The 25,134-nt window shown below is 38.6% G+C and overlaps 3 protein-coding genes across 4 annotated transcripts; 2 read left to right on the top strand and 1 right to left on the bottom strand.

The window, feature by feature from the left end:
* The first annotated feature begins 1,662 nt into the window (after positions 1–1,662).
* Positions 1,663–9,844, top strand: LOC119550809. Of its 2 annotated transcripts, none has more exons than XM_037859749.1 (2): positions 1,663–1,678; positions 8,727–9,844. In XM_037859749.1, the coding sequence occupies exon 2, from the start codon at positions 8,751–8,753 to the stop codon at positions 9,555–9,557; it is 807 nt and encodes a 268-aa protein (XP_037715677.1). In that variant the 5' UTR covers positions 1,663–1,678; positions 8,727–8,750; the 3' UTR covers positions 9,558–9,844. The 2 variants fall into 2 exon arrangements, with proteins under 2 accessions (XP_037715677.1, XP_037715676.1); XM_037859748.1 differs by lacking the exon at positions 1,663–1,678 and adding an exon at positions 8,524–8,665.
* LOC119550811 lies at positions 7,001–8,263 on the bottom strand. Its single transcript, XM_037859751.1, has 3 exons — positions 8,150–8,263; positions 7,972–8,092; positions 7,001–7,903 (listed from the first exon to the last, which is right to left on the bottom strand). Exons 1-3 carry the CDS (start codon positions 8,238–8,240, stop codon positions 7,543–7,545), a joined length of 573 nt encoding a protein of 190 aa, XP_037715679.1. The 5' UTR covers positions 8,241–8,263; the 3' UTR covers positions 7,001–7,542.
* Positions 9,845–10,090: 246 nt separating the features above from the next.
* On the top strand, positions 10,091–11,433 carry LOC119550812. The gene is made up of 3 exons (XM_037859753.1): positions 10,091–10,196; positions 10,261–10,378; positions 10,914–11,433. Exons 1-3 carry the CDS (start codon positions 10,109–10,111, stop codon positions 11,359–11,361), a joined length of 654 nt encoding a protein of 217 aa, XP_037715681.1. The 5' UTR covers positions 10,091–10,108; the 3' UTR covers positions 11,362–11,433.
* Positions 11,434–25,134: the final 13,701 nt, after the last annotated feature.

Genomic DNA, 25,134 nt, shown 5'->3' with positions numbered 1-25,134 from the left:
TTGATTAGATTTATTTGATTAATATTGTGCTGGCAAAAAGTGTATTGATTTTAAAACATGAAAGTGTTATCAATAAGGAATTTATTGCGAAGTGCAAATATATATTAATACCTATACTAAATTTTATTTTTATTTTTTAAAATGATTGGCTTGCATTAATTTAAATATTTTCTCTGAGCAAATTTAAGTCAAATTAAATGATGAAAATATAGAAGAATATTGTTCCCTGTGTTATAAACAATTTAATTGCGAGCAAAAGTATTTGATTTAAGACATTCCAAAAGCAAATGAATATTATATTTACTTAATTCTGATAATGTTCCCCCATATGTAGCCCCCATGTTTAGACTTAAAATACCATTCCTGGTGCTTGGTCCAGATCGCAGCGTCTTTTAATAAATGATCCTACAAACTTTACACAGACAGGGCGAATTTGTTTGCTGTCGAAAATATTACAGTTTTCATTTGTAAGTTTTTTCGCACACCCAAACAAAAAGTGCCAAAAATATAATCAAAATGAAAATAAATTTTCTGGCGGCATCGCAACAGCCGAATACAGATACAAAACGCAGACAGTCATGTTGGCAGATACTTTTTAGCCACTTTGACTAAAGCAATAACATTAGCGCTCGGCTGGCGCAACTATTTTGGGCCAACAAAAAAAAAATAAATACAAAATTGAAAATGTATTTGATTTTAGTTTTTGTTTTATTTTGGAAAATACTTCGAAAGAAAAAAAAAAAGCGGGGAGAACTGAAAACTGAAAGTGCAAAGCATACAGTTTTGAACTTGGCACGAGGGAGGACAACAGAGAGTGCGGATGGGAGTGGATTTTTGGGTGCACCCAGATAGCTGGTTAGGATGCAGATGCATCTGCATCTGCGAGTACGCGTATCTGCATGTCTGTAGTAAGTAAGTGCGGTACGGTCAATGCACAGCGACGTAGACGGCCAGACAAATATTTGTTTGCTTTTTGTTGGCTTTGTCATCGGTGGGTGGGGTGGGTGGCTCGCCCGAGGGGGTGGGGGTGGCTGATGGGGTGGGGGGGGTTGGGCGGTCTGACCACGTCACCCAGCCGGGCCTCATCTTCAACGCCGTCGTCGTCGTCGTCGCACTCGTCATCCATATGGCAAACTATTTTTAAATATGTTTTAATTATTCGCTGGCATATTCCTTAAAGCGTTGACTAGTCGGCGTCTCCGTCTGCTGGCTGGCCCCGCCCCCTTTGCCCCCACCGCCTCCGCCCATAATACCGAAAAAAAAACCCGGGGGTGTGCCACACATGCAACTACTTTCGAGGTTCTCTCTGTTAGACTTCGGTTTGCTCCACATTTTTTTATGTTCCTTTTCCTTGCAGCACCCTCTCAAATGGTATTTTCATTTTCTATATAAGAACATAAGCCTCTGAAAAATCATAGACTTAAGTCAGAAGTAATCGTTAACCTGAATTTAGGGCCCTACTTCAAATATTATTTTCATTACCCTAATAAACAAATATACATTAAGAAAAGTGAGCCAATACCATAAAGTCATATGAGTAAATTGATTATAAATCATCCCCAAAAAAAAACATTGAAAGTTTTAAATCTCTCTAATCAAAATTACACCCATATCTTTTTTATTTCAGACAGATCTAAAGTTGGAACTTCTGACAGAAAACAAAATCTATTATAACTAGGTAAGAAAATTTGTTTTATACCAAATGGTTTGGTATTTTTTTCCCGTTTTTGTTAAATTTCCTTATAAGTAGAGTAATCCGAACTTCGTGGTTCTGTTATTTTTGTTCAGCGACTCTTTGCAGAGTACATTAAGTGTGAAGTTTTTCGCCAATAGAAATATTATTGTCGCGTCGCGCATAATGTGTCGCAGCTTGCATGTAATTTTCTAGATTTTGCAGCCGCCTCGGCTGACATACTCGCATACAAAACAAAATATAAAAAAACAAAATGCAAAATACAAAATGAAAAACAAATAAACAAACAAACACTCAAAAGAAATAATCAACTCGGCTAAGGCAGTTTTCATATTATTATACCTAAAAGGATACTTAAAGATACAGATCTCTATTTTATATTTATCTTTTGTACCTATAAAAATATTTAAAGCAAAGTGTTTGGATTTTGGTCAACTCTGCCAAAGACTTATTTCAATTAATGCATATTTTTTCTATTTTTTATTCGTGTTCTTATCAAAAATAATATGAGTTTTTATATTATCATACCTAAAAGGACACTTAAAGAAACCATTTTATTTGTAGAGCCATTTACAGATCTCCCTTTTATATTTTTTACCCATAAAAATATTTAAAGCAAAGTCTTTACATTTCGGTCAACTCTGCCAAAGAGTTTTTTCAATTAATGCATATTTTTCCTATTTTTATTCGTGTTCTTATCGAGTGGGCCGCACCCAGCGATCCGATCCAATCCCCTCGATCCGTTTGGCTATCGAACTGTAGAGCAAGTCAAACATGGAACAATCGGTCAGCGACAATGAAAATGCCAAGTGCGAGTACGAGTAGCTTTTTGCCGCCGCTGCGGCTTTCGAACAATATTTTTAGTTGTACTTTTCATTTTCTATTTATTTAACTGGCGGTGGCAGCAGACTTGAGTCGGCCAACAAACCGCATGCCCGCTCGCTTTACAGGCTTCTTTTTACCACGGAAAATATTATTTAGGGGGCACGGGGGGGGCTTTGGGCCATGGGGGCGGGGTTTTTTCCAGACGAGACGGGACGCCAATGAAGCGAGAAAAATTACTGTTTGTAAAGTGAGTTTGTCAACATGAGGCGTGTGCATCGCAGAACCAGACAAAAGCCAGATACAGATACGAATACGACTACGAATACAAATACTGATACAAACAAGTATCATTAACGCAATGCCCAAACCGTTAGAGAGGCATGCATTCGAGCTGGAGTTGGTGGCATCTTTACCTGGAAGCCGACTCCAAAAAGTCCATAACTCCAAGTATTTTTCTGCAGAACTTTTCGTTTGGCTCGGAATGACGATGAACTAGGAGAAAGAGGAGGGATCATGACGGGGGCAAAAGTGGGGGACATGGGCATTGTAATTGAATACCTGGCATACTCATCTTTTCCAGCACTTCCACCATGTTTACATTGGCATACCCTCCCCGCTGGGATTATGCTTGTTTGTCGGCACTTGATGCACATTTTGTCGACTGGGACTATGAATTAGCTTAGTAAAAGCTATGATATCTTTCAAAACAAGTATCGAACGACCTAAAAACTATCCACTAATTTATATATTCCATTTTATATAGAACCTATAATGATGATGATTATTTTTCCGCATTTAAAACCCAGTGTCAATTACAGATCAGAAATGTTTATAAGTGTGTTCTCTAATTATCCTAATAAGCTGTGGAATAAAAAATAATTCCAATACTTTTATATTATCATTTACCAAAATTTTACGGTTAAAAGATTATATTACTACTGCTAGAGTACCTTAAACTATTAATATTACTAACAAGTTTCGTACGACATAAAAACTATACACTAATTTATATTTACCATTTTATATAGAACCTATAATGATGATGATTATTTATCCGCGTTTAAAACCCATTCTCAATTACTGATCAATAAAGTTAATAAGTGTGTTCTCTTATTATCCTAATTAGCTGTAGAATAAAAGCTTATACCAATACTTAGATATTATCATTTACCAAACTTTTAGCATTAAAAGATTATATTACTACTGCTAGAGTACATCAGTACGACTTTAAACTATTAATATTGCTAGTTTGTTTAGTATATATATCATATTTATTAAGGTATACATTATTCGACCTCCGGATAACCCCCCATTCTCAGTTCTTTTTGGGTTTTGTTTGACTAGGCGTACATTTATGGGTTGTTGTCCTGGCTGAAAATGGCACTGGACCCATCTTAGATGGAGGCCACGAAGGCCCAAGAAGCCAAGGCTACTGGACAAGGTCTGCAGCGTTGTCAGCAATTACTCATTTATGGCTTGTCCCGGCATTTCTCGCTCTCGGCTTCTGTGTGAGCTGGTATCTGTGTTTACTGCCTTCTATAGCTCAAGCACTGGGAAAAATTATAAGTGATTTATTAAATACGTTTATGCCTTAATTGATATCAAATCAGTTATGATAGCTTTTGTTGGCGTTATTATATAAATGGTTAAAATGCATTAGGTAAAACCAGTTTTTCCAAAAAATTATATGAAATCTGAAGATTTTATATTTTAATATATATAAATTTTCCCTCATTATATTTAGTATTTGTATTTATATTCTACATTGATGTAGTATTTTCTATAACATTAAAAACCCATCATGAACAACTTTTTATTTCTGTGCACCTATTGATTTATGCATTCGACTTGTACTTCAGCTCTTGGGCTGCACAATTATTTCATGGGATGGTCGAGGATCCTCGCCGGTTATTGCCTTCTGCCTGCTGCTTCTATTTATAAAGATTACGTGTAATTAAAATCGGTTCCCCAGCATCCTATGCTGCTCATCTCGTTACGCTTGTCAACCGACCGTTACTTGCTGGAAAGAGATACAAAATAAAGCAGATCGAAGTAAAGTCGATGTTGATGTGGTCGAGGAAAATCGAGTTCCAACAACTCGACTGGGTGGCGCAGCAGGTTAAATCCGAGATTCTCTGTGACATCATATAATTGGAGCGTTTTCTTATAGGAATATTGATTGCATTATAATGGGCAAGAAATGTGGACAGGGAAGATTCTCAACGAGTAACTGCGCTTGACAGCAGAAATTAAAGTGATGGGGTTATAGTCGAGAAACCACCCAGAACCTATTAGGAAATGAAGGGGATTAGAATTTATAAACTAATTTTAGAATTTCAATCTGATCTTAAGAATATCCAAATTTAATAAGAATATTCCAAATCAGTTTATGGTATTTAAATATCTTTAAACTATTTTTCAGTCTTCTTATCCCACAAGTGTCAAATTCTAAAGGATCTGACAAATATTTCACCAATTCGATCCGTTTGTTCGGGATCCATTGGAAACCGTGGCTGCGGAACTGTTCGTTCCACTCTGTTGAAAACCGAAACAGTTCTCCCGATTCGGGCTAATCAGGGCAATAAGATTGCCCATTATCTCGGCAATTTACTGGCAGGGGTCGAAGGGCCACGCCTGAGGGTGGGGAATGTGAACTTTGACCTACACTCAGAGTCCCCGCTCTAGGCAACAGTTCTCCATCTCCTCCGAGGCGATAAGCAAATTGAATTTTGAAGACGCATAATCACATTTCGAAATTCTATTTTAATAGGCATTTAAAATAAATACTCGTGCCTGATTTCGATGCTGTCGTACGATTATCAGTTCTGAGTGGTCGACATGACCTCGACGTGAGTGTTATCGATCCCCTAAAATACTCCAAATGCAAGTTGGTGTTATTTTTCATCCGTCAGAATCGGAATCTTTATGTGCCATTTGACACAGTTGGGCAGGCACTGGCTCACTTATGCAATCGAATCGCCCGACGACCGACGATTTCCAACCTTATCATTCCCATTTCCACACAGTGAAACCTCTAATCTCTGACAACCTCCGATCCTGTCCCCGTCTCCCTTCTCCAAAAACGATCATGTTTTGAGCTCATGAATCCCATCGAGAAACGAGATGTAGTCAATTCTTGAACCCCGCTGACCTTTGGGCTAGAAAATGCAACTAATTCATGTACTAGAAAAATAAATTTTAATTATATTTAGATTATAATGACTGCTGATCATAGCATTTTAGGCTGACCCAAAAAAGGGTCATGGTTTTTAGTACTTAATAAAATATTTTACTTTGAAAAAGTACTCAGTTTATTTCTTGTGAAACCATAAAAAATTTTTTTTTGGAACAATTAAATAACTTTTAAATGGAAACTTTTTCGATGATCTCATGCTTTAGCTATAAAATATTTTTTTAGAGCTGTGGGGATGTCCCAGACTAAAATCACAACTTATAATCTTAATGGATTTCTTGAGTAAAAACTTTGCCTTTCCTTCTGCTGAACTTTGATATTGTATACATTTTTTGGCGTTCCATTTAACTTTTATTTTTAAGACTCTGACATTTTGCCGAGGAGACAATGCGAACCGAGAATCGGCGGCGTCGAAGACGTTCCTTTCCCTCTTAAATGGCGCTCCCAAAACTATTTTTGCCCACCGTCCGTCCGTTTGTCCTTTTGTCCGCGAGTATGTCTCCCGTGTCCGTCCGTCAGTCAGACAGTCCGTCCGGATTCGTTTGTGTCCACCTCTGTCTAGCCGTCAGTTCGCGGTGCGCCTTCGGTTTTAGCATTTACTTCTAGCATAGCTGGCATTTTTGTAGCAATTCGTGTCTATATGGTTTGTTTCCACCTCGTGCTTCTCCTTTTGTCGCATTCTATATTCTATTCGGTGCTCTCTTTGTTATGGGTATGGGTCCGGGTCTGTAAATGCCGCGTGCTCATCACTCGCAGACACTTTAGAATGCAGCTAGTATCTGTGAGATGCGAGCGATGGATGGATCTTGAGTGGCGGAGAACGGGGGAGTACGGAAGGTGTGGGGAGATTTTCGTATTTTGGGGAGAAGATTTCGAAAGGTTTTACTGGATCTACATTGATCTTAAGTTACTATTTATTAAGAAATAGCACATTTCACATTAATTCTTGAACTATACATATCTCCCTCAAGTTTCTCTATTTACATTTTCATTTAATTCTATTTTAGGGGAGACTTACGGATTTTCGGGTGCAGATTTCGATAGGTTTTACTGGATCTACATTGATCTTAAGTTAATAATGGCACATTTTACCTTAATTATAGCAATATATCTTCCATAAATCTCTCTATATCGCTTCATTTTAACCAATTGCAAGTGCCTTAAATTTTTTTTATAAATCTTTTTTAGGGGAGACTTAAGGTTTTTAAGGTGCAGTTTTTGAAAGGTTTTACTGGATCTACATAGATCTTAAGTTACTATTTATTAAATGATGTCACATTTCACCATAATTCTTGTATTATACCTCCCAAAAGTTTCTTTACTTCGCTTTATTTTTCTTTTTTTTTTGAGTGCAGATTTCGAAAGGTTTTACTGGATCTACATTGATCTTAAGTTATTATTTATGATATGATAGCACATGTCACAGTAATTCTTGTACTATATCTCCTGGAAGTTTCTCTACTTCGCTTTATTTTGACCAATTGCAGGGCATTAAATTTTTTTCAAATCTTTTTTACGGAAGACTTACGGATCTTGGGGTGTAGATTTCGAAAGGTTTTACTGGCTCTACATTGATCTTAAGTTACTATTTATTAAATAATAGCGCAGTTCACCGCAATTCTTGTATTATATCTCCTACAAGTTTCTCTACATCGCTTAATATTGCAGAGCCTTACTTTTGCATTAAATCTTTTTTAGGGGTGACTTAAGGATTTTGGAGTGCAGATTTCGAAAGGTTTTACTGGATCTACATTGATCTCTCAATTACTATTTATAAAGTGATGGCACATTTCACTGTTTCTTTATTCAACTTTACGTGTGTAGGTATTATCTAGAATAGTTTATGTTTGTATTTTCGCCTTTCTTCGGCTTCTTCGGCTTCTCCGCCTTCTTCTTTAGCCTCCTCACCACCTTCTTCCTTTTCTTCCTTTTTTTCTTTTCGTTTACCCCCTTCTTCAGCTCCTTCTTCGGCTGCTTCTTCACCTGCTTCTTCACCTGCCTCTTCACCTGCTTCCTCACCACCTTCATCACCACCACCCCCATCACCTTCTCCTTCTCCTTCTTCGCCTGCTCCCTCTCCACCCTCATCGCAATCCTCCCATTCTACGCAGATCCAACAGCACTCGGGAAATGGGAGTACGGTGGAGACCCCTTCATCCGCACACTCCTGAAATGTGGCCGGTAATTGGCAGCTGGGAAAGGGAAACCATCTCAATTAGACTAGCCTCTTATGTTTCATAAGTAAACTATCCAAACTTACTAGTGGATCAAGGCATCACCCTTGTCGTTCTGACAAACGTAAACTCCACAGGTATTTTCGTCCTTTTCCGTTTCTCCCACCTTCAAAGCATTGCCCGTAACGCCCTTGCAACCACCATCCTCTGAAAATATCAGACTATGATTACAGATCCGTTTGCTATGATATTCCAATAACCCACCTCCAGGTTGAAGTTTCTCGAAATGCACAAGGCCATGTCCATAAGGCACTAAAAATCCCAGTAGGACCAGTCCAATCTCCAAACTAATCATGAGGAGTCTAGTCTGCTGACAAATACAACTGTCAATGGATTACCATATGGGGATAGACTGGGCTTTTATAGCAACGCCAATATTTAAATTCAATCCAATGGAACAGCTGCCTTCTGGCAGGGATTCCATTGAAGTTATATGTATGTTCCTTCAAATTCTTAGAAATAAAAGGGTTTTGCTATGCAAAAGGGGGTAATTAATATCTTAATATCTTTTGGTTTTTATAAATATAACTGGAATTCTCCTTCCATTTATAAGGTTATAGGTTTATAGAGGTTAAAGAATTGCTAACATAATCGACAGACAGCTTTGAGCTAAAATTCAATCTCAAATCCAATAAAATCCATACAATCTTCATGCGAATGCTAGAATTTTTGGCTATGTGCCTGCTGTTTCACTGCACCACCGGCCACATTGTGATCAAGGCAAGTGATCCCCTAGATCCTCTAACTTCTTCAACTGGTTTTTGGTTCTCCCCAACCACAGAGACACTGCCGCCTGCACAAACGAATGGTCAATCCGCATGAGCTTTTGAATGATTTTGCAGCCATCAAGGGAGCAGGAAGCGGTGGATGTGCCCAAAAAAATACTGGAAGATCAGTAAATCATGCAGCTGGTTTCTACGAAACGGAAGGTTCAATGCCAGGCTCGGGAACGGGAGCAGAATCCAAATCCCAGGCTTCCTCCGACAAGGGCTGTGATGGCAACCAAAAGTGCGATGTGAAGTCAATAATCACGCCCGGTGATCCCAAGCAGAAGTCCTCCATGATAGCCATGAAGGCGGCCCAGGATGCCAAGGCGGCCAGTGAGGCACAATCGGCGGCTGGCCAGGCGGCAGCCCATCATATCAAACTGGAGCTGGCGGAGAAGGCCTTCCAATCGGCCAAGGCCGCCGAGGCTGCCCTGATGGGTAAACAAATGATGGTCGATCAGCTGGAGCAGGAGGTTCACGAAGCGGATGCCGTCGTGGAGGAGGAAACCAACTCCATCCATCACACGGAGGCCAATATGAATGCCGCCGTGGATGCGGTGAAAGTGGCCACCCAACAGTTCGAGACCATCAGTGAGCTACAGAAGACCGCCAAGGAGGTTCTGGCCAATATACAGGCAGTGGCCCTGGGAACGCAGCAGGAAATGGCCGCCAAGACGCAGCTCCTCGAGGCCGCTCGCAACCGGATGGCCCTGCTCCAGAAACAACTGCTGAGTGCCCACGACGACTACGAGAAGACCAAGCAGGCGGCCTACAAGGCAGCCTGTGCCGCCGTGGAGGCCAAACAAAGGGTCGGACCCGCCTTATCTTCATATTATATTTTTTAAGATTTCAATAGCTCAATTGCGATTTTAAATGATTATTTTATTCTTATACCTTCTGAATATGTTTTCAGTTACTAAAGAAACGTTTTTATGATCTTAATCCTTAATCTACATTTCAATACCTCAATTGCGATTTTAAATGATACTTTTATTCTTATACCTTATGAAAATGTTTCCAGTTACTAAAGAAACGTTTTAATAATCTTAGTCCGAGGCATTTTAATGTAGATTTAGTAAAACGACAAAGAAAATCTTTCAAATATATCATTTTATAAAAAACCCCAGGTTAACCTGAGCCTTGACTATAACTTGTATATCGCTCACACTCATCCGATCCTAAGCTCCGTTTCTCAATTTATAAAAACTAATTCCGTTTATAAACAATGATATAACATGGTACATGGTTATATATAACCGATAAACACTGAATTCTGGTTACTCTCACTGAGATCAGCAGGTGTGACTTCTTTGGGATAGGGTTTCACCAAATGAGTGCTATAAAAGGTTCACCCAGGGAGAATAGCTCCCAAAGTAAGTCCATTACCCCAACTGAGATGAAGTGTCTCCTGGTAACGATTGCCTGGGTAATAAGTTGCTCTAGTGTAAGTGCCCTGGTGCACTATGTAAAACTGGAGAAAGGCGGTATGAGAACTAATCCATTACCATTTTATCTAAAATCGACACCATGGCCTGCTACTTTTTTTAGAAAAGGGCTGCAAGTCGCCTAAAGGTGCCGAGATGGCTGTGGGTGATATCGAGCAGGATGATAAGTCTTGCGGAGCTTATACGTGCCAAAGTACGGAAGGCGATGCTTTTGTCCACTTGTAAGTGAAATTAGATTAGATCGGTTAAAATACAAAGGATTTACTTTGCCCTTTCGTAATTTTAGTGGGGTTTCCATTTTTAAAGGATTTACGTTGCCCTTTCGTAATTTTAGTGGGGTTTCCATTTTACACATAGCTTTATTATAAGCCCTCTTAGGGACGATTTCTCATTAGGGTTCTAGTTATGTGTCAGAAAAAGTTAACATACGGTTAAATTGTTCGAAGGGTATGTTGGTATTCTCAATGTAATGTTAATTAACCCTCGAAAAACAAATCTTTACAGAGTCTATAAGTGGCAAATTCGGTATTACAACCAAAAAACCATATTGTATGCTGTTAGTTAACTTGATATTGAGAAACTCAATTTTTTCAAAAAAGAAATTTAACTAAAGTTAAAGGCTAAGGCTAACTTGACATTGACAAAGCTTCCCTAAATGTATCAACTAAATGTATGTATAAAGTCCTCTAATTTCTCAATATAAAGATGAGTTTTGGAATTTATCCAACATTCCTTTTAACTTCTGAATCCCCTTAGTTGTCAAATACCGGCCACTTTTGCGGAGTGTGTTGAAACTGCCGTTCTGACGAATGTGGATTTTCCGCAATGCTGCTGGACATGTGCCGCCTGGACGAAATGCGATGGATCTGGTGGGGATGGTGCTGCTGGAGGAGAAAAACCGGAAGGTGGTGGCGAGGGTGAAGCCGGGGGTGGCGAGGGTGAAGCCGGAGGTGGCGAAGGGGCTGAAGCAGAAGCCCCCGCTGCAGAAGGCCGTAGAACAGGTGGTAAATATGTTAAAGCTCCTGATACTACAACTACTGTTAGGGATACTACAACGGAAAGGGTAAAAACCCGCACCAAGGGAAAGGGAGGCTCCAAGAGAAGCACTACCAAACCGGATGAATCTGAGTTTCCCGAAGAAAACTTAAATATTAAGTTTGGCGGTGGATCCCCAATCTCCAAGTTCGGTGAGGACAGCATATAAATTCGATTGTCCCTGGTATTTATTAGTTTTAAGCCTCGACATTGCTCGATTTCGACCATAAATAAATGACACGACAATGTGCACTTCATTTGTCTTCTTGCAAAACTGACCCACATATACGCACGTCAGATCGGGAGTGATATCTTTGCCAGCATATTTCTGGTTTTCATGCGATTTTCGTTCCCCCTGCTGGACTTTTTCTTCGTTTTTTTTTTAATTAGCCGCCGCCGGCGAACAAATCGGGCCCGAAAAACAGGAAAAGGGTTTCTGCCGGGTCCTTCAACCCGAGTGAAAAAATTTCAAAATTATAAAGCGAAGAAAAACGGAATACAAGAAAAAATTGAAAACCAGATCTCCACGCGGGTTTTTGGGCATGAGAATGGGCATGGGATTGGACCTGGGCCGCAGAGCTTGAGCAGGTAGGGCTCGTTCCCTTCCGCAGAACACTCCACCCTGGAGTAAAACAGATTCGGCATGATGTACATTAAACGGGAAAGACAAGAATAACCTCCGAACAAAAAATGAAATGAGCCGCAGAAATCCCGAAAGCTTTTTTGGCCATACAATTTGTGAGTGCGGCTGCAGTTGACACTGAAAGACCCCTACTGTGCGGCCAATATGCACATAATTACTGTATACAAACCCACATCCTGAGGCGATCTTGATCCTGTCGGGGAACTGGTTAGTCTAGGACTCAGTCAAAAATCTACAGTCAAACTTATGGCTCATACATTTTTTGGTAGGTCAAAATATGAAAAAAATAGAAATATTAATCCAGAGGGACTCCAAAATCTTGAAGCTTACACTTTTTTTTTTAATTTAAATTTAAATATAATAGCACCATGTTTTATTATTACCATTAGCACAAAAATCAGCCTTAGACAACAATTTTTTAACAATTACTTTTTGTCTATTTACGAAAATTCCTTTCTATTCCCAACAATCTCTAAAAATAGACGAAAATATTTTTTATAAATTTCTTATTTAGTCAAAAACTTCAAACATTTAATATTATTTAATTTAAAAGAAATAGCAATTGCATTTAAAATAAAATGTTCTCAAAACAAGTTGCTGTTAAATGTATGCAGTTACTGTTTTTGATAAGTTCGACTAAACTAAGTAAATCCCAAATTCCAGTGTAGGGTGCCAGCTGCGCTGCCGCTGCGCTGCCCTTATTAATTGAGTGAACGTATCACTTTTGGGGACAGCCCGCCAGAAGGTAAGGGAAAAGGGAAAAGAAATTACAATGTGATCCAAAATAAAATAAATATCAAGAATAAACCCAAACCAGATATAGTTATTAAGAAATATGGAAACGTAACCAGCACTTGGCTTACGTCTTTGCCAGGAGTAACGTAAACAGTAAAACACGTAAGCGAAAACGAGACAAAGTTTTGAAAACCATGCGGTTGCAACATGTTCGGTGCGAGCGAGATGCCAACAGGATTAGTACAAAAAAAGTAAAAACTAAGTTTTGTTTTTTTTTTGAGTACTGGGGAATTTAGTGATTTGGATTCTCCAATTCTCCATTGGAATTGGATAGTTTTTTAGGAAAGTTGCAACATGTTGAAGCAACATGTTTCAAGCTGCTATATACTTGGGATTTATATACTTATACTTGTGGGCTGTACATACATAGCTGAGGCCGAGAGCGAGACGGCACTACCAACCGGCGATGGCTAATGTAAACGGGAGTAAGCGGTAAAGAGAGAGACAGCCGAACAGCTGTGCGAGGCGCAACAGGTTCGACGTCGCGCATTTCGACGTAATGTCTGTCGAACATATAACGCAACGCCGGCAGAACTTTGGGGCAGAGCAAATCCCCAAATCTGAGCGTTATTAAAAATACAGTTGATCGTGGGCCTCGTGCGCCAACGGACGCAAAGTTCCAGGAAATTGGAAATAGAAACACACACTAAGAAAGCAGAAATCAGTAAATAAACCAAGAAAAAACCAGAACCCTTGAGGAAATCAAAAGTCAAGAGGAGCGGACGACAAGTGCCAACCGTTCGAAACTCGGTCAAGTGTTAAGAGAAATTCCAAATACGTTCTAATGAATTCCAATTCGTGACGAGTGTGTGTGTGCCGATCGGGAGCCATCCCATATTTTTAACACCTACCGGGCTTTACGCGTGTTTCACACATTTCCAGCACCGACGGATCGGATCATTCACCCATTTTAAAATCACTGAAAAAATGGAGGTATTAATCGCGCGAATTAAAGCCCGGCATTTAGAACTTTACACGTGTCTCGATCGCTGACTCACTGATTTGTGGTATGCCCAAAAATTAAAGGCAATTAAGCTAAATTTCCACAATTGATTAGCATTGAAATTAGGCAATGCCAAACGAAATGTGTTAATGAAAGCCGCAGTCCAAAAAGAACGCAAAGAGGTCTGTAATCGTTGACGGAAGCTAAACTTCATGTCATGATTTAATAATCGCAAAAGGGCCAACGGAAAAACCAGGTCGTCAAGGTAACAGTTGTCAGCTTAATTTAACAAAAAAAAAAGGGATTATAAAAGAGTAAGAAATAATGGAAAAATATAGAAAAGATTAGGTTTATGTTGAATCGAAAAAATAGTTCATTAAGTTAAAGAGATTATCAAGGGTAGAATGGCAATAGAATTTTTAAAAGGGGATCTTTTGGAAAGACTTAGAGACTTTTTTATTTAATTTAATTGACCCTTATACCAAATTGCCTTAGGAACAGAATTCATCATTAGTTAAAAAGAAGTATTACCAACTTTACGAAAACTATACTATTTACATCTAAATAACTACAATATAGAAATATTCGTTAAATTTTGGCATTTTAACTTACTAAAATATTAACAAACAACCGATAAAAGTGTTATCTGACTTTTTACTTATAACAAAAAAAACCTTTTTTTTTAGCTTACAAAACCTCACATCTTTATAATTTTAATAACCAAACTTTAAGTACGAAAACCCATTTCTAGAGTATTTATAAAGAAAAATGTATACATTTTTTCTGAAATAGTAAAATATATTTTTTAAGCCCCCTTTTTTCGTAGCTCCATTTCAACTTGATTAATCAATGAAAGCCACTAAAAATGAAAAGAGGCGGGAAATCAAAGTAGAGGGGGCGTTATAAGGGGGTTAGCGGAGGGGCGGGGCTAATTGATAGTGGGGGCAGCGCTGCGGCAGAGGAAAAGGAAGCCGAGAAACCGTTACATTATGCGCGACAAAGGAATGTGTCACAGTTAAAAATCAAATCACACGTTAACGTAACGGCAAAAGCGGGAAGGCAACAACGTAGCGGTTGGCAACATGTTTGAAGCAGCGCTGCTGCAGAAGATCGCGGCTAGAGATGGTCGCTGGCCGGCAAATACGATAGTTTAGAATAGGTACATTTGCTTTAGTAGGTTACAAACTTGGGGCTAGATATTTTGTGCTTTTCAAATATTTAAATTAATTTATTACTAGTTCAAAACATTGAAAGTAACCTACAAACTAACATTTTTTTCCCCCTGCCAACTCAAAACACACGTGGTCGGCAGCGTGCTCGTGCCACGCCGCAAACATCGCACCCCGCTCCCATCTCTAGCCGCGGGGCAGCGCAGTCGACGCCGCACTCGCCGGCGCCGCAGCTTTCAATTCTTTTTTGGTGCTCGATCGCGACGGTTTGTTCGCTCTTCGCTGCGCTTGTGTGAGTGCGGGCGTTATTGTGCATGTTTCCGGTGGCCGAAAAAAAAAAACGAGGAGAATAAAATAAAATAAAATAATAAATCAAGAATAACAACAGCCACACGATAACGAGTGTGTGTGTGTGTTTGTGTGTGTGTGCATCTCGCGTAACAATAATAATTGCATTTATCGGATGGCGCCAGCTTCAATTTAATTACGAACAGCAAGTACAACTTTTAGTACGATTTTTCCTGCTTCAAAGTAGGCGTTTTGGTATATCCGCCCAACGGAAAATCACGCGCGCCGGTTCAAAGTTGAAGTTTGTTGGCTAACGCACACACACACACACACACTCACACTCGCACACACACATTTCCCCAAACTAATGGAGCCTGGCTTTGTTTTTGTTGTATATTCAAACCACTTACACACAGAGAAAAAAATCAATACTCGTTATGGGATTAAATTTACCAAGCGGCTAGCAAGACGACAAACCAAAAACACAAAAAAAAAACGATTTAAATAAACTCGGAAAGAATTTCTTATCGCCAAGGGGGCCAATGTTCCAAGGTTTTTGAAAGCCCTGAGAACTTTGAGCTTCCTCTGGCAAAGGAGATTATAAAACTATATAAAAAAAATAACCAGTTAAAGTGAAATACCAGAACTTGCTAATTAGCAAGGACATCTGTTCACATCTTACCGGGCAGCATTAGATCCTTTTTCGTAACTCTAATACTGTCAGGTAAAGATGTCGTCCGTGTCCTTAACCTTCAGTACAATCAACCTACAAAAAAAAAAAGAAACCAAACAAATCATAAAAGGCCAAGGAAAAAACAAGTTTTTCAATTGTGCGTTGAGTAAAAAAAAAAAAACAGATCGGAAGGATGGGAAAAAGAGTGGATAATGCGGAGACAAGCGGCAGAAAATTGGTCATAAATTCTTATTTTTTGCAGCGGCAGAACGACGCGTTTTGGGATGACATCAGTTGGGAAAAAATATTAAAAAAGCGAGCGGAGAGATCGTTCCCAATTCCCATTATTTTACCATTCCCGGCAGAGTCTGCAGGTAACCAGCACACACTATAGAATACCATACTACACCATACTATACCATACTATACCATACAATACCATATACTATATAGAGAAAGACAGAGAGCGTCGGCACAGAAGAGCGGAGATCGTATAAAGAATATATTTTATGGTTCCGCTCGCTTGGGAGGCTGTGCTCGCTGGTTCTTAATTTCATCGCGGCAGCAGCGTTTAGTGACAAAAATCGTCTTCTTTTATGATACCCCTCCGTAAACCTCCGCCCCATCTCTAGATCCGAAAATTTACGATTATAGTCGACTAGCCAAAGCAGCAGGTTGGTTTTGCTTGGGTTTCATTTCGGCTCGTTTCTATCTTTTCCCCCCTTTTCGAGGCCGTTAAATGCTCATAATTTGAAATTAGAGAAATGTGAAACAAGAAACCTCGGCAAAAGCTTGGCATAATCAAACAATTAAATGCTTATAAATCGCCGAAACGTGATCGGGGAAATCGCAGCTCAGTTAAATATGATTTATATGAGGACATGTGGCCGGGGTTGGAGTAATTGGGCGGAACTTCAAGTTATATTCAAGGAAATTATCGCACCTGTTGGACATTAACTAAAAGATTTAATAAGAGGCGGGACTTTGGTAGGAAGTTAAGCATACCATTTACTTAACCAAGGCAATTATTGTTCAGATAATAGATAATACTTTATAATAGAAAGGTTTTAATTAGTACCCGTTTTAAGAGTCGTTTACTAATCTTGTTTTATTAGTTTTCTTTACTTTTTCATATGATTTTTCTTATTACCTCTTAAATATGGGTAATGATAATATGAGCTACTGATTGAAAACTTCCAGGCATTAATACCTTTTTTATTAGTTTCCTAACCCCAATTACCTTTCAATTACCACATGCTTTTAGTTCTTACTTAATCAATTTTATTCTTCTCTCATAAATCTTTACCGAACATTAAAGTTCCACCAGACTAACACCAAATTGACACCTGATTAGTTTACAAAATCATATATTTGCTAATCCCCACTTATTCATCCGCTCAGTTTCCTACATTCAAAGTTATTGATAAGACTCCGCCAGACAAGATAAGGACTTGGAGGCTGATCCCAACCAGAGATTGTATTTGAGGTTTTCGAATCCATTTTTATCTCTCTCTCTTTTAGTGACAACATCAATCCGTTTAGTCTGTAATAACAGACGAAACAAATACAAATTCCAGCGAGTGCCACCTGGCAAACAACCGACTTAATTGTCAAGAGTGTCCAGAGTTACAGGCATGCCTATATTCATACGAATACATATGATATGTGGCTGGGCCCACACACGCCAGAGAGAGACTCTGTGCTTATATAGAGACCCCATACCACCGACAACGGAGAGATATATGACGCAAAACCCAAGACTCGTGCGAGTGCCCAAGGAACAGGGATCGTAAAAGCGTTTACAGGGCTTTTAAATTTTACAGTTTCTTGCCCCAGTGGGTAAAGTTTCGCGTTTCTAGGCCGATGGGGTGGCGGGGGTTAATCTAATCAGGAAAACGAAAAATGCGTTAGTCGCGGTCTAGCCTGGTCGAAACGATCCCCGTAAGGCGGAACGACCAACGTAACCAGAACGAATATAACACCTGTTAATGAACTTACCAGTGGCTCTAATGAAATGTGTACACCTTTTGCTTGGACCCCCTGTTTCCTTCCCTTGAGCGTTGGCTCATAAACATAAACCCCTTTCGGAGTCTTTCAATAAAAGGCTGCATAAATCAATTAAATCCACGGGATACGAAACCCCTCCCAGTCAAAGCCCGTTGAATAATGCATAACTAGTTGATCCACTGCTTTAAATACCGAGTAATATATTCCAGTTTAGAGTTCTAAGTAAAATAACAAAGTATACTGTCTGTTTAAATAAACTACTGAATGAATTCTTGCAATAGATCTATGGGTTATTTCATAGTTCCATAGAACATTCTTGGCAGACTTGCAAAGTCAGCACTCGTGTGACAATTTCACAACAACTAATTGCGGCAGTGTGTGCTGGCCAATCTACAATTTAAATCGGCCAATAGAAGGTCCAGTTTTGATAGGGAAACACTTCACAGCCATCGAACGAGGGGCGCCGAAAGAGAAGTGTCGGCAGTTAATCGGAATAGCGACGAGAACTCTTGATATCCACATGGCTCTACATGATAATGTCGCGTTCACACCATAGAGCCAGAACACCCCCACTTCAGTTGAATAGGAACAAAAAAAAAAAAAAAAAAAAAAAAAAAAAAACAATAACGACCGATTGAAAGTCGCACATAGCCCAACCATTTCAGGCAGCCCAGCTAGACAATCGATTCTGTCAGTGGCCAGGGGCTAAAATGTTGAAATTAATTTCATATGGCCGCATATCTCACCTCCAACATCTGATTTGTGTTGGCCAGGTGTGGGCTACCTCACCTGTCTGCCTTTGGTTCACTAATTATTTGTAACCGATTGGGAAAACTAATCAGCGCTGACCAATAAAAAGTGTTCGGGAATAGGATGGGTCTTTAAATTCACCGTCTTTAGCTAGTCCACTGAAAATCTAATCAGCTTTAGTCTATAAAATTACCCAAAGACTGGTGGGAAAGGGCATCGAACGAAGTTTTTTTTTGGGCAATTCCAACTACTTTCAAAAGCGGAAGAAGAAAAGTCCTAAGCGTCATCGCATTTGAGTACTTTATATGGTATATGAGGAGCTACAATATCTAATCAACCCGCAAGGCGAGTGTATCTAATCAAGTGCGTGAGGAGAGTATCTAATCGTTCAGGAATAGGAGATACTATAAGTGGACAGCCAGTATATATTTTATTTGGCTTTTTTTTACCAGGCAATGGGCTTTTCGGAATAAAAAGAATGGACTTCGATTGAAATTAACAAAAATGGCCATAGGTATACATTAAAATGCTTTTAAAATAAGGGTATCATAAAATTTACAATAAGTGTACGCTTTCATAAAATAGTACTTACGAAGAACCCAACAAAATGGAGGGTTCCATAAATAATCAATTAAGATATCTTTAAGTAATGACTGTAATCTTAATTTAACATTACAATCAATCAATAAAAAATACTTTAATGTCTACTATATATCACTTTCTATGTTTGTCTTTGAATCATCATATCATCCACGGGAATGGGGAGCCAGATTGTGGCTGGCCACTGGAAATGAGCTCAAATCAAAATATTGAGCATGATTTAAAAATTACGGGCTGTAATACAATAAGCCTTGACATGATAATAAAAGCGAGACCAATGGAAGAAAGAAAGGCAGCCCAGAGGCGATGAACTGCAGCGACATGGGACTGAAAGGCTAAGAAGCGGGCAAGAAATGGGCGTAAATCAATTAAGATCTAACAAAGCAATCAAGCTATATTAATAATTTCGGTATATGAGAAATGTCATAAAAGGCTTGTGCGAAGTCATGCCCTGTCACTCTTCAAATTGATTGTGTCACAGTCAAGGGGAACTCCCGAAAATGCATTCGATAAACCCTCAAATTGAACAAAATTGTTTCTCACTCATTCAGCTTGGATGTCGCTTAATGAACTTACCATGTTGAATGCGATAGCCAAAGATTCGAAACTGGAGTGCTGCTGAATGGTTCGGCTCTTTCAACTCTGGATTTTTCTTCTCTTTTCTGTGCATTAATTAGTTATACACTAATTTCCAATTCCGATTTCAGTCATGCAAATGTTAATTGACCACTTAAGTTAAAACTTCATAATGATCGTTAATAATACCGAAAGGGGCAGCAGGAGTGGAGCGTGGCTACGACAACTATAGCCGAAAGAACAGGTTCAAAACCCTAACTAGCCAGGTTTAAAACTCGTAAAAGATATGCAACCAATACACACACATTGCGGCGTTACCTTTGCGACTCTTTGCTGACGATGCGATCTTGTGAAACTCGAGCCCCTCCAAAGCCCCGGGCTTTTAACTGTGCATTAATGATCTTCTCAGCTAGCTCATTTATATACTTTGGGCAGCGACAAGGTGGAATCTCTGGGCTTAAATAATTTGTAACTGTGGTGTAAGAAGTAACACAGGTTGGCAAAGATATGTGGTTACTTGAGAGTCTGCCTAGTCTTAGGATCATACTGAAAGGTTCTCTTTGGTTTGGGGAATGTCATTATATATTATTATTATACAATATGGTAAACCATTTTATTAGTTCTTGTATGCGAAATGAAGCTTGAAAAACGTGTGTGGTTAGAGATGATATCATCTGGTATCTTATAAAAGTAATGACCTTTTTTATGACCTGTTTCCATTTCATTTAGAAAATGCAATTGAATTCCCAACAGTTATCTAAATTGATCAAGTAGTTGGCTGGGTGGAAGTGGTACCCGAAGTGCAAGCTCATGGCTCATAATCAAGGGCAATGAAAGCTATTTCCTGCTGGCCCAACTTGATTGCATTGATTGCCCGCACCGACAGGTAGAACCCAAAGGAGGAGATCTCCGGACTGGTGACTCGTGCCGCCGAAACAATGCCGCAAGGAGAGGTCTCCCAGTTTCAAGTTCCCAGTTTCTAGAGCTAGCGCAACTAACTCAGCGCCTCTTGGCCACAGGTAATTGAACGCTGTACCCACTCCACCAACTCCACCCGAGCTACTGTGTATCCCTATCCCATGGCTCTTTGGCACGCCTGCTCTTTAGCGATGGTCTACCATGCACAGGAAGAAAAGGGAAGCTACCTTTGAATATAATACAATACTTATTAAAATATATTTTATTACCTACTTTCAATGCTCTGAAAAATGTTCTTATTTTCAAGAACATTATCATAATATCAAGAACATTATCATAATATCAAGAACATTATCATAATATCAAGAACATTTTTGGAATACTAAGGATCTTATTTTATTTAATTTTTTTTATTATTTATTTATTTTTATTTTTATTGGCAAAACTTCTAAAAAAACTAAACAAAATATATTTTTCTGTGTGGAACTGCAATTGCAAGAGGAGCTCCAGCTGGAATGGGCATGTTTATCGGTCCGCTGATTCAGCATCGTTGGGGTGCATCAAATTAGCATTGTTCCCAGAGCCACTGAGCTTTAAAGTCTGGCATAAAACTCTGGGGAACTGGCCGTACTTAAGCACAAGAATAACTCTTATTTGTTGGGGACATATATAAGATCTAACACCTAAAAATCCTTGTATGAACATTTATTAATTCCTAAAGAACTTAAGGTTATAATGATAGATTAAAATCTACAACACTCTACCCGTTTAGCCATTTCCTGATTAGGGTAATTCATATTCTTGCAGGTTTTATTTTCGATTTACACGTGTTTGTAATAATTCACTAGACGATCACAGCGAAGTTATAAAGATTAAAAAGTACTTCAAGCTTTCGGGTCAGTTGACAAATCCAAACCGAAAAACTTGTATTGTAAATTAGTAAAATAAGATATGTCATGATGATAGGTATGTATTTTCAATCCACGTGTTTGGCTTAACTTCTAAGAAGGTTTCAAAAGCCACTACATTTTTTTGAAATTGTTTTACGATACTCTACTTCTTTAAATTAGATTGGATTAGATTAAGTGGAGACATAGTACAAGCTTCGAATTCAATTATTGTAATAACATATTTCCCATAGTCGAGCATTAATAACCCGGCTTGCAATTTGCATTCGTTATCCAATATATTTATGGATTGGGGCCACACTAGCGCCACCTGGCGGCGCGCCGTGTGTATGGCTAATCGGCCCCGTTCGTTCGGTCTGGTAATTAAAAAAGTTCACTTTTCCAGCTCGTTTTCCCCTCGCCCCCCCTACAACCTCTTATCTCTCGACTAATGGAATAATTAGCCTTAACGTGGTTAAACTAATTTTGCATCTTGGCCTGACACAAGCTGATCGCTACGGGCACTCCAGCGAAATATGTCGGATATTTTTCCCGATTCGCTGGCAAGCTCACTGAGCAATTAGCAGCAAGGAAAATGATCCGGAGGCTGGTCCAGTATGGTCATGAATATGCATGGACAACTGCTTTATAAGTGAACTCTACGCCCCTCACTATATAGCATCTGGTTAGATGTGTGTGCCCAAACGACTATATGTGCATATAGCTGCAAACTCAGACGCCTTACAGCCATCAACTGCGGCTATGTACGTATACGTTTAACACGTAAAAAATTATATAAATTTGCATAGAAATTGCAATGAACCTTAACTCGTATGTGGAAGAACATCTGAGCAACAGGTTAATGGTAGCACTAGCCAGCCAGTAAGTGGGGATTACAAAGTTTTATAGGGGGGATTATAAAAAAGGTAATGACATTAAAAAAAACAATTGTATATATAATTTAGTTTCGATGATTTGTAAAACCTTCAAATGATTTCAAGAAGAGTAAAGTGTTAAAAAACCGGGGACACAAAAAAAAAAAAAAAAAAAAATCAACCAAATATGCTTAAATGTAAATAAAAATGTTTCGAAAGTTTTTTAAAGCCGTAAAAATATGAAAAAATTTCTGGTAGTTTCATTAGGTTCTTAGCTCCACAACATCAAGTGGTTAAAAAAAAAAAAAAAAAAAAAAAAAAACCAACCATTTTAATAAAGATATTCGTCACCTTCTTACTTGAATATTGTTAACATTCCGTGCTGTCTAGTGTAACCATTAAGTAGTAGTCGCTCAAGCAGTTATTGTAATTATTAGCATGCTAGTTGTTGTTGGCAACAGCAGACTTTTGAACCCGCTGACTCTCAACGAACACAAACCCACCGCAAGTGTATATTTTAAATGGAAAATAAAGCGAGTGAAATTAAACAAAATTTGTTCATCTACAGAGGCTGCAGCTACTGTTGGCCAGTGTATGTGCATTTGGGCCTGGCCCAAACAGCCAAATTGTTTTTTATATTGTATTTTTCGCCTGTTATTTATAGCGCAGAATTCTGTAGCAAGTTTGCCGCCACCGAGGAGTCCGAGACCAAGTTGTATGGGATATTCGAAGTCGCAGCCAGGGCAACAGCAACAGAGTTATTAATGCTTGGAATTTTCATAATCGAAACGAGTTTTCGAGCGGCGGCAGTCGGCAGTCGGCGGTTCGAAGGGGCCTTAAAAATCAAGGAGTGGAGTGGCTCGAAGGGGGAGGGTAGGTTGTAGAGTTATGGCCATGGCAAGACAAACCAAGCACACTCCTTGCGCGAACAGGTGAAGCGTTTAGCTGCGAGACTCTGCGACTCTGAGACTATGGATTTGGCTCCTCGGGAGGCACGGAGAAAAACGCACAAATTTGCCATAAATTAGATATGGCAATGAACATTTTATGACTTTCTTAACAAACGCAATTTTTTTTATCATTGTGTACTTTTGAAAAGGTTACAGTTGTCATTTATCATAAACGTTCTTTGCTTAAGAATTTTTCAGTCAAGTGGAAATGTGTGACACCTAAAATAAAATAAAACTAAGTGAGTTAATAAGGTTATTAAAATATATATATATATTAGGTTAGATTTTTTTTTAAGACATGTCATATCATCGACATACGTCAAAAAATAGAATGGACGAAATATTTTTCATAGAATCCCTTTAAATTCGACGAAAGATTGGACATGGGACAGTATATTTATTTAGAAAGCATGCTCTGAATGTACATTTTGTAAAGTGACAAAGATATTCTTTTTGCAAGTGTAAGCCCTTGAGAAGATAGATTTGATTAAATAAAATTATACATTTTATATAGCTAATACAATTTTTATTGTTAAATATATTTTGTTTTCAATGATTATTATCAAAAAATCCAATAGCGCTATAGAAGATGGATTTGATTAAATAAAATTATACATTTTAGATAGCTATTCAAATTTTTATTGTTAAATATATTTTGTTTTCAATGAATATTATCAAAAAATTCAATAGCGTTCAACGCCCGATATAAATAGTTTTGATAAAAAATAAAATAGTAATTGTAGATATGTATGTTACTTATCGTTTCTTGGGAAAATGGTATAATAATAATAGTATATAATAATAGCTTTTTTTTTTCGCTGTGTGCGAAACCCAGCTCCCCAAGCTCGACTCCAATTGGCCTGAGTGGCCCCCGGTTGGACTTTGTGCACATGCCAAGTTGTAGTTGCAGAGGAAAAAAGTTATGATCGGGTCACTAATTTGTTGAATTTGACAGAGCTTGATTTCTTTTTCGGAAATTTTTCTATTTATTTATTAATCAAAACCCCGAAGAAAAAAAGTATGAAAAAATCGTTTCAGCTGGATTTTAGTTAGGACATGTTGGTATGCCTGATTGCGTTAGTGCTTAGAAAGACAGAGGACAGGATCCGCTCCAGAAATAGCATTGACTTATGCAAATGCTGGGCAATCGCTTTCCAGCCAGTCGATTGCATGCGAACCATATAATACCATCGCCAGTGGCATTGCAGGTAGCCGAATGAATGAACAACCTGCTCGAGAGACCTGCGGTAAAGGCAAGGCTGTAATTTGCTTAAAAGCAGCGAACAAATAAAGGGTTTCAATGGCTCTCCAACCCACAGACAGACGGAGATAATGAAGGGCAGTATGGGGGGTATGGGTCTGGATCTGGATCTGGATCTGCGAGGGTTCTCGGTTGTCTTCTTATGACGCCGGCCGACAGCTGCCTGCCTGGACACAGACAGTTCATGTCAGACTAGGACTAGGATCATCATATATGGTTTTAATTAAGTGCCTGTACATCATGTTGAGTACTCTTTTTTATTAACATTTAAAAATGGTAAGAACATTTAAAAAAATATTATTTTAACTCATCTTATTGACAAATATCTTTTATACTACAAAAATTGTGTAACCCTTTTTATAAAATATGCAAATTTTGTATTCACTTGAAACTAATTCAGCTCAAAACAGGTGCTGTGTGGAGTTAATGACTCAAATAAGTAACGTATTCCATTACCATAAAATACCAGAAATATTTTATATAAAACCGCATTTGGCTGAAGAACAGATTGAAAACAATAAAAACGATGGAGATTTATAGCGATTTGTATAACGATTGAGATACACAATATTATTATGGTACTCATTTTAAAATCAGTATCGTTTCG

Source organism: Drosophila subpulchrella, chromosome 2R (genome assembly GCF_014743375.2).
Source record: "Drosophila subpulchrella strain 33 F10 #4 breed RU33 chromosome 2R, RU_Dsub_v1.1 Primary Assembly, whole genome shotgun sequence".
NCBI lineage: Eukaryota > Metazoa > Arthropoda > Insecta > Diptera > Drosophilidae > Drosophila > Drosophila subpulchrella.
This window is presented reverse-complemented; position numbering and strand designations above follow the sequence as displayed.